Raw genomic sequence first — 13,422 nt, forward strand, 5'->3', positions numbered from 1 at the left:
CATTGGTGAAGTCATAGCTAGTGGTTAAATATTACATGGTTAGCAAAGAAATTCAAATTCAATTTCCATAAAATAAACAATGTGTGAACTTAATTTTATATACTAAAGCACATACTTTCAAGGTTAACAGTTACATTATAATAAAAAATTGTAGCTAATAGGAGAGTTTTTTTTACAAACTACCCAATTTTACTATGACAGAGTATAGAATAAGAATGAATATGGCTTAATAGGCCCTTCATCCCATCCAAATTATCTTACTTTCTTAGTATGTTTATAATATCTCATATTTAAATACATTCCAGCTTTTACTCTTCATCTATATAACAACTCATAATGGTTTGTTCTGTGCTTTGCAGTGCTTTTCCCTTCTTTCAAAGTTCTTAAATAAAATGCTTATTGTGATCTATGGCCTATGGTTTCAGCTTTAGCCAAGTCTGAGTTTTTTTAAAATGGGGACATAAAAAATTTTAACTTCTATATAAGTAAGGTTCACAATTTACTATGCAAGACAGAATGGCTAATTAAAACCCTCAAGTGTGACAGAACAGAGCATTGGACAATATTTTAGTCTATGGGACATACAGATTTGAATAATATAATCTTCTGATGAATCTTCCAACATAAACTAGTTGCAAAGTGTAATTCGATGTGATTGAATTGGTTGCTCTATGTGTTTGGTAACTATAAATCACTTAAATGTTGGAAGACATCTGCCATAATTATTCTTTGGATTTTTAAATAGTTAACCCACGATTTCTCTTACTTATTAGGGCCAGTTTTCTGTGAGGCAAAAACCACATTCTCAAAGTACATATAGGAGAATTCTGGTTTGTTCTGGATAGCAGTAGAATGCACTGTATCTCATTCAGAATCAGTATTAGATAATTAGAATGGGAGTTTTAAAAAGATTGAGGAAGGCAATGCACATCCCTTCTTGATCCAGCTTGAATTGCTCATCTGGTATGTTAAAATGCTGTTTCTATCACTCTGATCCAAATATGGTGGTTTTAAGGTTTATATGAGAATTGGTAGCAGAGTTCTTTATTCAACTCACAAGTTGGTCCTGTCTACAAATACAATAACTAAGAAAAGATACATATTACAGATAACCTGATGTTGTTCCTTATTAGTTTCCTCACACCATGAGTATAATGTTCAGAAGGGATGCCTAAATTTGCTTACACCTCATGTAGACTAGTATTCTGAGAAACTAATGCAGAAGAGGCCACAGTGCCTGGCTTTGGCCCTATCCTACAGCTGCACAACTCTTTCAGGATTCTAATGAGCTCTTTTTTTTCCCTTGTCCCTTCAGGGCAAGGATGATAATGTCTCCCCACTGTTGCTAGTTTCAGGGTGCTTCACTATCCCTTGTTGGTTTCTTTAACCCTGTCCTCATTTTTATAAATAGTCCTTTCATTAGCTTCTCTTTCTGTGCTCCCTCTTTCTTGCCAGAACCCTGACTGCTAGAGGAATTGGAAGTAACCTTAGGAAAGAAACCCTCACTTTCTGGGATGGTGTTACTCACATATCTGATGATTACCTGTATAAACTATTTGTCATGGAAAATAGAACAATGGTATTTCATAGCATGGAGTGGCATCACAATTACTCAAATAATTATCAGTAGTGGCATGTGATGGAATGCCGATGTACAGCATAGCATTGGAAGATCAACCTCTATCTAGCACTTAGCCGCTTTGACAGTGATAATTACTAAAATTGTGGTATCATTTGCTCTGACAGCTTCTTTGAGAATACATGTGAAAAAAGACAGGAAGCCTTGAATTCCAAACCTAAGGCATGAATAGAAAATCAGAAAGCTTCTTTGAGAATTTGGAGGAAACTATACAGTATCTTTTATAGCTGCAGGTAGATATGACTGAGGATCAAGCCCAGGGCCTAATCCTAAAGACTACAGAGCTGCAATGTCACTTAGATGTGATACCTAGATCTGTTATGCGAAGGTAAGAGCAGTGTTAGAGAAGAACTGGGCCCCTGCTGCATGAAATGGAGGCATTTGGGCAAATATGAACAAGGCTGAGAACTGAATAAGAGTTAGGCTTCAGCATAGCCCTAATGGAGAAGGACAAGACCTGTTCTCGAAGGAGAGAGCTTATGCACTGAAAGAATTATGAGAGCTTGCCAAATACCCACTTGAGGTTCAGATTTAATTTGTTGACTTGAGCAACTGGTCATCCTTCTAAATTGGTTACTTGAAGCTAGTAGTCTGTGTGGTGAGGTGCCATAACTTCCCTGTCATAGTGTAGAGGAAGAGATCTTAGATTTAGGGAGATGGGAATGATGGACTTGCTCTATGATGTGTATCCTGTTCAGTTATGTTCTATCCATACCATCCCTACGAGGGCCCATAAAATCCACTTTTATCAATGCATTAGGTAAAGAGCCATAGATATTATTGAAAAATTCTCTGGTGGCTGTTCTTAGTTGGTAGGAGATGATGATGGAAATGGCACAATGAAATTGAGATCCATGATTCAGTGGGAATATTGAGATCCAGTTTAATGCCAGATGGGAGATTCTTAGGTGCCAAAGACATGTTCAATACAATTGCCATGATAAACCTCAGGAAGAAGTAGTAAAATCAGGGTGTTTGACTACAAGGATCTTCAGTGGTCGTCTATGATCACCAGGTCTCTAGGCATGAATGAAACCAGCAGCCTACTTAAGTGCTACTTGACATACTAAGCAGAAGTTCTAGGTTTGATGAGCAGAAACCCAACTGAAATCACTGTAATAAGAGATTCAAGACATGTCACCTAATTCCTAGACTAAAGCCAGTTTATGAACTGGAGTCCCTTATTTGAGAAAGAGAGACCAGGTTCCTTTGAGGAAGGATCCTGCAGTGCAGCCAGGTATAAACAGAGAATCTCTTCTGAGAATCCCAGAGGTACTTGTGACCTTTTACTAAGGTGATTGTGAACTGAGGAATGGGAAATTCTTACACCTAGAGATTAATAAATATTGTCCCTGAATATTAATCCCTGCAATCTCAAAATACCAGTAAAATTCTGGTGATCAGAATTGAGACTTAAGAAAGTCAAATGTAGTCTTGATTCAGGTGTGTTTCATAGTGGATACAATGGGTGTGAAGAACTATGTAGGTCTATCTTTCCAGTTACAAAAATGTATGTGGGAATAGCTACATTGAGTAGGAAAATCCCAACTTTAAGTTTACATGGAGTAAGTAAGGACTATTATGATTGGAAGGACTACATAAAACATCCCCAGCTAATTTTTTACCCTCCCTTGTGCCAAAGCTGAAAATCAAAATTAAACTTTACCTGTTGGGGAATTATAGAAATTAGTGCCATCATTAAAGATCTGAAATATGTAAGTCTTTCCCTTTTAACCCATCTGTTTGGCTCATGCCAGATAATTTTAGAGAATTATTAAAAATTTAAAATACCCATAAAAGGGTATCCATCCCAGTAATGAGGTATGCAAGATGATTTGTCCTGTGGATGTCAGTCAGCCTCCATGCAGTCACCTTGGTGCTAGTTCACTGGACTCATGTGAGAATAGGAATGGAGACAAAACATGGATTCAACAGCATGGACTTCCACTTGCCAAGAATAATATGGTTACTGCCAGTATGGAGTATTTAACTTGCTTATAGCAGAGGCTGTTGCAGAGACTTCAGAATGGTACTATTCCCTAGATAGACTAGTCAACCACCTTATGGCAGTTTAATTATGCTAGATCCTTTCCATGATGGAAGAAAGAGTGATTTGTCCTCAGGGGAATAGATACACATTTCAGATACAGGTTTACCTTCTCTGCCTGAAAACCTCTACTAATACCACAATTTATGGACTTACAGAATGCCTTATTTCATCACCATGTATCAAAAACAACATTAAATTTGAGCAAGGACTCATTTTACTATGAGGGGAGTGTTGGAATGGAGTCACACCCATGGAATTAACTAATCTTACCTCAAACCCATCACTTAGAAGCAACTAATTTGAGACCTAACCAGATACTCAGTTGGTTAGAGCATCATCCTGATAACGAAGGTTGCAGATTCAATGTCTGGTCAGGGCACATACAAGAATCAACCAGTGAATACATAAGTAAGTGAAACAACAAATCTATGTGTTCTCTCTCTCTCAACCCCCCACCCCTTCCTCTCTCTCTTTAAAAATTAATTTAAAAAAGAAGCAGCTATGTAATAGAATAAAAGAAAAGCCTGCTGAGGGATAAGTTGTGGCACTGGCTGAGAGATAACCTTTGTGAGGTTATGATATAGGACTTGACCCAGTAGCCAATATATATTGCCATCTACCCCATGCTCAGAATACAGGGGTTGACAAAATTAGGTTTACAATTGTAATAGAAATAAATAATACAAGAACAAATTGTGATTTGCGTACTCACAAGTATAAACCTACTTTTGCCTGTTCTGTTTATGGGCCTAGGAACCAAGAAGTGGATGTAGCAGTGGCTCTTCTATTATTCCTAATAACTCACTTGAAGAACTTTTATCTCTACAATTTCATCTCTATAATTTTGTCTTTAAAACATGGGCTTGGTGGATCTGAAGGCCCTAGTGCCCAAGGCACAGATACTATTTCCACATAACAGAGTCATAGCTCCAGAAAATAAGAAGCTGAAACTGCCACTGGGCTGATCTGAGGTCTTAACACCACTGAGCCAACGGAGAGGGCATCATTGTACTGGTTAGGGTGACTGGATATAATTACCGAGAGTAAATTGGTTATTGCTCCACAAAGAGAATAAGAAGGACTATGTCTGGAACCCCAGGCATGTGCTAGGGTAACTCTTGTTGTTCACAGGTCCAATAGTACTGGACAGTGGGAAACTGCAGCAACCCAGTGAAGGCAAGACCACTAAGAACCCTGATCCTATGGGAGTAAAGTTTGGGTCACCCCACCAGATGAGATACTAGTGGTGGGTAAGGAAAAAATGGAAGCTATGGTTATCACCTTGGGCCTTGTGCTCAAAAACTATCCTCTCTCTTCTTATTATCAGAACCACAATTTTGTTGAGTGGCTATGTTTATTTTCTGAGTGGCTATGTTAATGAGAGGAGACTGAGATACTGCCCAATCCTAGAAGATAAATCTTAATTGGCCTAGCCTCATTCCTCTTGTTAAAGGAATGATTTAGGCTTAGATAATTCTAGACAATGACACATGAGGAAAAGTCTGCTGGAGTGCTTCTAGGAAGGTTCCTCACTTTTACACAAGACACAGATATGCCCTTTTTTTTCCTTTCTTTTTTTTTTTTTTGTCTCTAGACATTACTATCTGCCTTTGGTGACTGCAATGGCAGATGCCATTTTGGAGCCATGAGAAGAGCCCTCATTGGAAAATAAGCCAACACACTGAGGATGGTAGAGTGAAACTTTGGTCCTTGTGGCAAAGTCTGCTAGTATACTCCAATGTCCATTTTGCTTCTTTAGTATTAGACCCCCTAAATTTTAGTTGGATACATGGTATAGTTATCAACTAGGTGGGACATGTACTGGTCATTAGTATTAGTGATATGTGCAACTTCTGAGTTGTACTTTTAGAATGGATACAAGGGGAGACCCCCCAAAAAATGGATTTTATTTATAAAAAAGTGTGTATTCATTCTTACATGTTTAAACTTAATTCACCTTCGAAGTACTCTTCATTTGATGCAACACATCTAGTGAGACATTTTTTCTGCTGCTTGGAACAGTTTTTGAATTCAAAAATGTTAGTGCTCTGCCATTGTTTGTTTCACCTCTTCCACAAGGGCAAACATTTCCCTTGAGGACTTTTTTCATCCTGGGGAACAAAAAAGTTGCTCCCAATGAGATTGGGTGAATAGGGAGGGTGGTCAAAAACTGCTGAACATTCAGCACAGTGTGGGCAGATGCGCTCATAAATCACCCATCATGAAATGGACAAACACATTTAAAGAGTCTTCAAAAAAAAAATTCACTGAAGCCCATCACAACCTCTCACAATAATGCCACTGATATAGATGGGTTCCTAGAACATTCACCTAGCAAGGGAAGCCTGTACTACAAGAGGCCCACCCTCCAGAAAATAAGTCTGGTTTTTTTGGATATATGTATATATCATATATATGTTTCTTCCCTTCTGTATGACTAAAATGAGGCTGTGAATGCCCAAGCAGCCATCTTAGATTATACAAGGGAAATCCCAAGTTAAGGATGGAAGAAAGTATAAACAACTTCGGTTCCTTGTTATTTTGAAGCCACCATATTAGCCCTGGATGGCTTGTGCTCAAATTATTTCATGAGAGGGAAGTATCTATTTTAAGCCACTGTAATTTTTTATAGCAGTGAAATCTAAATCATAATTTAGTTCTCGATGATGTTGAACTGATGAATTAGCTGCCATAGAACCAACCTATCTTAAAAAAAAAAAATGTCCCTTTTGTTTAAGCCAGTTGAGTTACAGCCAAAGGCAATCTAATAGAAATATTTTTTTCAAGACTGCTAGCTATAGAGGGAAGAAGCAAGTTGGAGCATCACCTACTGAGAAACTCTTGATTGAGAGAGCCCTTTTCGTATGATGAGAGGAAATGAGCATAGTGAAGAAACCTATGGAAGAAAAAATAATTGAGGATACAGGAAAGAGGGAATAATTTATAAAATAACATCCCAGAGGAGCCAAGGAGAGGATTTAGAGTACTGAAGCACACATGGAGGAGGAACTTTTCTTTTTCCTTTTTGTTTTAAATTTAAAGTAAACTTTATGTTGACTTTTTAAAAACAGCCTTATTGAGTACAATTCACTTACTATATAATTCATCAATTAAATAGTATAATTTAGTACTTTTAGTATAGTCACAGAGTTGTGCAGAATTGATTTCACAATTTTAGAACATCCTTTTCCAGTTTCTTGTTTAGCAATTTCCTATGTTTCTTTTACACAGATGAACAGATACACTTATTTTTCATATCATTTCTTACAGGAAGGAAACGTATTTGCCCTTCAGATTTTTTTCCACTTAGCAGTGTATCCTATGTCAATCCATAAAGTTCTTTTGTATTCTTTTCAGCTGTCTAGTATTCCATTGTGGAGATGTATTATAGTATACCATTCTCCTATATATGGACATGTAGGTTATTGCCAGTATTTTGCAATTAGAAAAAAATGTTTCAATAAATAACCCTATATATGTATCTGCATACTGTTGGAAGTATATCTTCAGAGTAGATTAAATTTATTTAAATTTATGGTTTAAAAAAATACATATGTTCTAAGCATGTCTACTGTAAGAATCTAGAAATAGTGAAACTCCAGCCAGCAACCAAAGGAGTGACCCACAAGTCATGTTTTCTAACTTTACAGTAATAAAGATAACATATTAAACTTAAAAGAAGGGGGGTAGAGCTAATTCTAGTTCTGAGGACGGGAAACTTGAAAATTTTTCTTGTGCCAGAAAACAAAGTAATGATCAAAGATAAATAAGATATGATAAAGGGTAGAGGGTTGACTTGAAGAGGCTCCCATTGGCCAAATTTAGGGCAATTTGAATATCAGAAAGAATAATGATGGTGATAGATAACAACACACACAAAAAAAAATTTGTCATAGATTTCATGAATGTATAACAGTATTCAACAAATAAAGATGAGAAGGGGAATACCAGCTACTAAATGTAAAATAAATTGGGTAATTATTTTAAAATCGTTAATGTAAGATTGATTCAGGTAAGCGTAATTAATGTTATGCTCATAATCTGGGATAAAAAGTTTTTAGCCAAGATATTCACACATTTGCCCTGGCTAGGTGGCTCAGTTGGTTGGAGCATTGTCCCGTACACCAAAAGGTTTTGGGTTTGATTCCCAGTCAGGGCACATACCTAGGTTGCAGGTTCTGTCTTCCATCAGGGCATGTACAGGAGGCAACCAAGTGATGTTTCTCACATGAATGTTTCTCTTTCCCTCTCTCTCTTCCTCTTTCTCCCTCTTTCCTTCCCTTCCCTCCCCCTTCCTCTTTCTCTAAAATCAATAAACATATCCTCTGGTGAGGATTTTAAAAAAAGATTCCCACAGTAACTGAGTACTATCCCACAGATTACTTATTAATTACAATAGGAAAAGGGTTTTTAAATAACTTTATTTTTAAATTAGGGATAGATATTCAATTATAGGACAATTGTTTTGGGGAATCTGCTATTTTAATGGGATTCACTTGAAAGGGATTATCAGTCTGGAATGTGAACTGGGAATTGTAGCAAAGAAATACAACAAGAAGAAGAGAACCCACTTCATTAAAAAAAAATTTTTTTAACAAGTTTACTTTATTTTATTTTATTTATCTGTTTTTAGAGAGATGGAAAAGGAGAAAGAGAGGGAGAGAAACATCAATGTGTGGTTGCCTCTCACTTGCACCCCCAACTGGGAAGCTGACATGTAACCTAGTCATGTGCCCTGACTGGGAATCAAACCAGCAACACTTGGTTCACAGGCTGATGCTCAATCCACTGAGCCACAGCAGCCAGGGCTAAAAACCCACTTCTTTTTGTACTCCAAATTTGGTTTGTAGGTTCAGCGGTGAGATAATTTCTGTCTTCTTATGTTGTTTCATTAGTGGCTAATGCAATTCTAGTGAACACAGTTCCCTTTAAAACTATAGTGTAAACTTCGTTTATAGTGTTCACAGTTCTGAGGTCACTAGAACCATTAACTGAAATATGGAATGCATACAATTTGGCAGTAGTAGGTAAGAGTTTGTTCTTTGACTTGCTGATTTCGAAGTGTCAGTAGAAAAACAAAGTGAAGATGACTGCAGGCAGCTATAAATTCAGCTCTGTTATGATGATTCTCTGTCAAGAGAGTAAGACTAGAAGTATAGGTTTGGGAATCATCAGCATGGAAGTCCTGTCTGAAGACACCATAGTAAATTATATTGAGAGAACATAGAGTGAGGAGTTGCTGATGATGAGGAATAAACAGAAATTAAGGACCTGGCAATTAAGAGGCTAGCAGCAGTCAAGTCTCCTAGGCAGAACTGATCTGCAGCAAACAGATGCAGGAGAAAACTGAAAGAAGGTGAGGAATGGGATGATGGTATCTTGAGGGTCAAGTAGCATGAAGGGACAGTGTTTCCAGGATATAAAAACTAAGTTTGTAGGCAGAAAGGAAGAAATCAGTGAAAAGGGAGAGATTGAAAGTATTTTTAAAGTATTTATTGCCTTTTGCTTTCCTTTTAAAATTGTCTTCAACCTTTTGTGGCTACCAAGGCTCACCCAGGCTATGTAATATGAATTTACTTCAAATATTTGCCAATATAAATCCAGACTTTATCTCTACAAATCTAGTGGGAAATTTTGCCCACTAGACATTTAGTTACAGATTATGATGAATCTTCAGCTTTCATTTATCTTGATCTTCTTGATCTAATTTTGCTAGTCTAATTTTAAAAGACAGGCCTCTTTGGTAGACAGCTACAAAATGCACAATACCCTCTTTACTACATGGCCTTGCTTTTTAAATGGGGGAAATGGTGCCTAGTAGATAAATGCAGATTAGTATAACTTCTTAGCTGTATAAATGTTGCCAGCATGTTTGTACTAATGTGTAACTATGTTAGGAAAACAGGTATCTGAACATCCAGTATAATGCAGTATATTGGTTTGTGTATTTCTGTGACTAGATAATGCTGTTAAATTCTTTGAGAGTGTGTATGAGGGGGTGCTGTTTATTTGTGTGTGTTTTCCATCGAAAATATTGCAGTACCTGTCTGTCACTGTCTTCATGCTCTGGGTGTGGGCTGAAGTAGGGAGGGTGTGACGCTGGTATTTGTGTGAACTCCAGCTTTTGATGATGAGCTTGGTTCATCTGTTTTCTCCTCCCTTCTCCTCCCCACTCCTTCCCTCCAGCGCCACAGCAACATCCTGAGTCTGAGCGAACTGCGCCCAGCGCGGGCACAGAGCCTCCCACTGCCAGCAACCTGCGGCCCGGGAGAAGAGCGAGCGCGGTGACAGCGCCTCCCTGCCACCAGTCCCTGGACCACCATGGCCAAGAACCGCAGGGACAGAAACAGTTGGGGTGAGTAATATATGGTTACTTCTGTAGCCTGAATGGTACTGTCCCTCTACTTTCAGCTTCTGGAGACAAGAAGGGCCAAGGATTGCTGGGCGCCAGCATCCAGGGCTGGGAGACGGCCAGGGCCGAGCTGCTCCCTGTCGGGGCCCGAGGAACCATGGTAGAGCGGTGCCCACGTAACCGAATCGCACTGTAGGTGAGGGCTTCAGCTTCACGCAGGCAGGAGCCTCCTGCTCTTCCTCGACTCCCCTCGTCCGCCTCTTCCTAGCATTTGGACAGCACCCACCGCTGGCCTCTGGGGACTGGCTGGTTCCGCTTTAGCTGTAGGTTGGCAGGAAGGCAATGAGGGTGGGCAGGGGCCTGTTGTTACTCGGTGGAGAGGGGCAGGGGGTTGGAGATCCTCGATTCCCCGCTTCCCGGGGAGCTGCGACCCCCCTGCCCCGCAGGGCGCGGGCTCCGGTGGCGGATGGTGCTGGAACAATGGAGCAGTGTGAGCCGGGCCCAGTGACAGCGTTGCAGACCTGAACAACCAAAGAGAAGGGACGCCTGCTTGGGAGTGCCCCCGTGCTGCAGTACTCATTTTAATTTGGGGGTTGGTTGAAGAATTTGAGGCAAAGAGAAGAAAAGTTGTGATTTCCAGCCTTCTGCCTCACCCCAGCCTGGTACCCCATTCAGGGTGGCATTGTTCTTTGATTTTACCTTTTGGAGATATTGGGCTCATGATTCAGCACCAGGCTGAAGGGAGGGGAGAAGGAGAGGCTAGGCCCAGTGGGTTCACGCTGTGAGTGGGTGGGCGGTGCTCACGCAGGCGGAGAAGAGAGTGCAGTGATGCAGGAGAAATCGAGGCCCCGCCCGCTCTGCTGCTCCAGGCTTGGTTTATGATGCTTAGTGTGGGCAGGTTGGGCGTCTTTTTCCACCTTGGGTCCCTGATTTTTTACAGTCACAGTACTAAATTTGCTACCACATTAGGAACTAAAGTCTTTCAGGGCATTTTATTATCTGAACCAGAGCAGATCTCCAACTACTGTGGATTGGTGGGTATAGAAATATATTGTTCATGAGCTTCGAGTTATCATTATTTGGAAAGTTTATGTCCATTAGTTGTTCAGAGCGCCTTGATTCTCTTCCATGTCTCAGTGAGATCTGTAACTGTTCATCAGACTAAGAGGTATAAATTTTAATTTTAATTGATTACTTTGTTGTGCTTTTATCAAAAGTCCGTATTTCTCCTTACTCAGTTTGGTCATAAGACCAACTTAACGCCCAGTAGAAAAGGTTTACATCTGAGAGATTATCCAGGGTTTGTGGTAGATATGAGATGTTGTAATAGGGAGAGCTGTCTTTAGTTATCTGCATTTAAAAGAAAGTGGTTCCATTTTAGTAGGTGTGGCTATTACAATAACACTGTTTTCTTTCCTTCTTCTGAAATATGGGTAAGCCTTTTCAGGGTGTCCCTTCCCCTTGACTTCTAGAATAAGAATTTCTTGAACACTCACAATTAAAGTGTGTGTGTTCAAGTTAGTTTTGGTCTTGAATTTCATGCACTGCTGACTCCACTCTGAAGACAGACGTGAAGATTTACGCTGAGGATTAAAATTTTTCTCCCTGAAGATCATTATTCTTCAGTATTTCCTTTGGTTACAGATTTTTGTTTAGTGGAAGTTTTTTTTTCTCTCTTGGGAATGTGGTTCTCAAATGGCATTTGCGTAAAAATCACATTGGGAACTTATGAGAAGTGCAGATTCCAATATCTTCCAGCCAAAGCTTTTGAATCAATAGGTCTGAAATGGAGTCTAAGACTCTGCCTTTTAATTAGCATCTTAGGTGATTGAAAAGCAGGTGATCTTTGGATGTTACTTTCAGAAACACTATAATCAATTATTTATATTTGATAGAAACATAACCAGAGAGTTTACACAGAAGACACCAAGAGAGTTTCAACTGAAGTGATGAATTAGGAAAAGAAATACCAGAGTCCCTATATGTTCACTGGAAATGTTCACAGAAAAGAAATAGTGGAATTGTGGAATCATACCTTGATGCTCTTTGGAAATGCTTTACTATTTTTCTTTGTTGTAAAGGATATATGACATAAATAACTTAGAAAATATAAAATATGGAGTAGGATTTAGGGGTTTTTGCCAAAGTGTTAGCCGTTTCTGTCTTGATTCCATTTTATTACCAGCGCTAAGTAGAATCTCTAACACATAATAGACATTTAATAATGCCAATAATAACATATCATTGAGCTAATATCACTGAGGTAGGTACTATAATCTTCATTTTACATATTAAAAGATAAATAATAGAGCCAAGATCCAATTCTTGCAGTTACTTCAGATTCTTTTATCTTTATCACTATGCTATACTGCCTCTTTGTTGAGTGGATAATACCTTCATTAAATAGAACTAAAGTTTTCAAGACACATTCACATGCATTACTGCATTTGGTCTTTAGCCTCTTAAATTGGTAGGACATGTTTCATATTGTGCAAACGAAAAAACTGACTCTTGCATTAGTTAAATAACTTGGCAAAAGTAACGTATTTGGCAAGTTGGAGGACTAAGATTAGAACCTAGGAATGTCTTCTAATTTATCTTCTATAACATAATGTTGTGGAATGTTTTATAAGGTAATGGAGCATAGTGTGAGGGGAATAGAGAGAACAAGTCAGAGGTCTCAGGTGAGAAAAAACTCAGGTGATAGCTGTAAAAGACTGACCTTATCATCTACCTAGATAAATATTTCCCAGACAAGTTAGAAAGCTAAGAGCCAAGGACAAAGGTAGACTATCCAGAATTGTAATATATAGTGATTTCCAAGAAGACAGTAAGTGAGACATTTGTCAAATCTGTATAGGAAACCTAAGATTTAGATAAGGGCCCCTTGTAGGATCATAAACAGGTATTATTATGATTTGAATGGTGAGAGACCTGGTAGATTCTACAAGGACTATGGAAGCTAGAAAGCAGAAAAGCATCTCTGCTGACACCGAGAATTAGGGAATTTGAAGATCATACCCAGAGGTAAAATTGGAGAGCAGGTTTGAGAGTAGGACTGGAAGTCCTATCACCTATACTTAAATTTACACTGAACTAGAAGTTTGAATAAATTTGAACTTTTAAAAATTAATTCTTCAAAGATAGATATTATCCTTATTTTAATGTATAGGGAATCTGAGACTCAGAGAGCATGAGTAACTTGCCACAGGTTTTGTAATTTATGTTATAGACCTAAAATAGAAATTTATAGTTGTTTGCTTCCCCAGTTCATGGGGTGAGGACAAGGAACTAAAACAGTATGCCAGAAGGTGCCACAATAAGCCTATCTAGGCTTAAGCTTGTATAAGAAATCAAGTCTCTATAAATTTGATCACCTTG

At 38.7% G+C, this 13,422-nt stretch overlaps 1 protein-coding gene across 1 annotated transcript in view; it reads left to right on the forward strand.

The window, feature by feature from the left end:
- Positions 1 to 9,859: 9,859 nt before the first annotated feature.
- ATL1 (atlastin GTPase 1) overlaps positions 9,860 to 13,422 on the forward strand; it is a 56,282-nt gene continuing 52,719 nt past the window's right edge. Inside the window, exon 1 of the mRNA XM_090270849.1 lies at positions 9,860 to 10,044. Coding sequence (XP_090126975.1) covers positions 10,011 to 10,044 — 34 coding nt within the window. The 5' untranslated portion in view covers positions 9,860 to 10,010. The remainder of the gene's footprint in view (positions 10,045 to 13,422) is intronic.

Source organism: Furipterus horrens, unplaced genomic scaffold (genome assembly GCF_987537825.1).
Source record: "Furipterus horrens unplaced genomic scaffold, mFurHor1.1.pri manual_scaffold_3, whole genome shotgun sequence".
NCBI lineage: Eukaryota > Metazoa > Chordata > Mammalia > Chiroptera > Furipteridae > Furipterus > Furipterus horrens.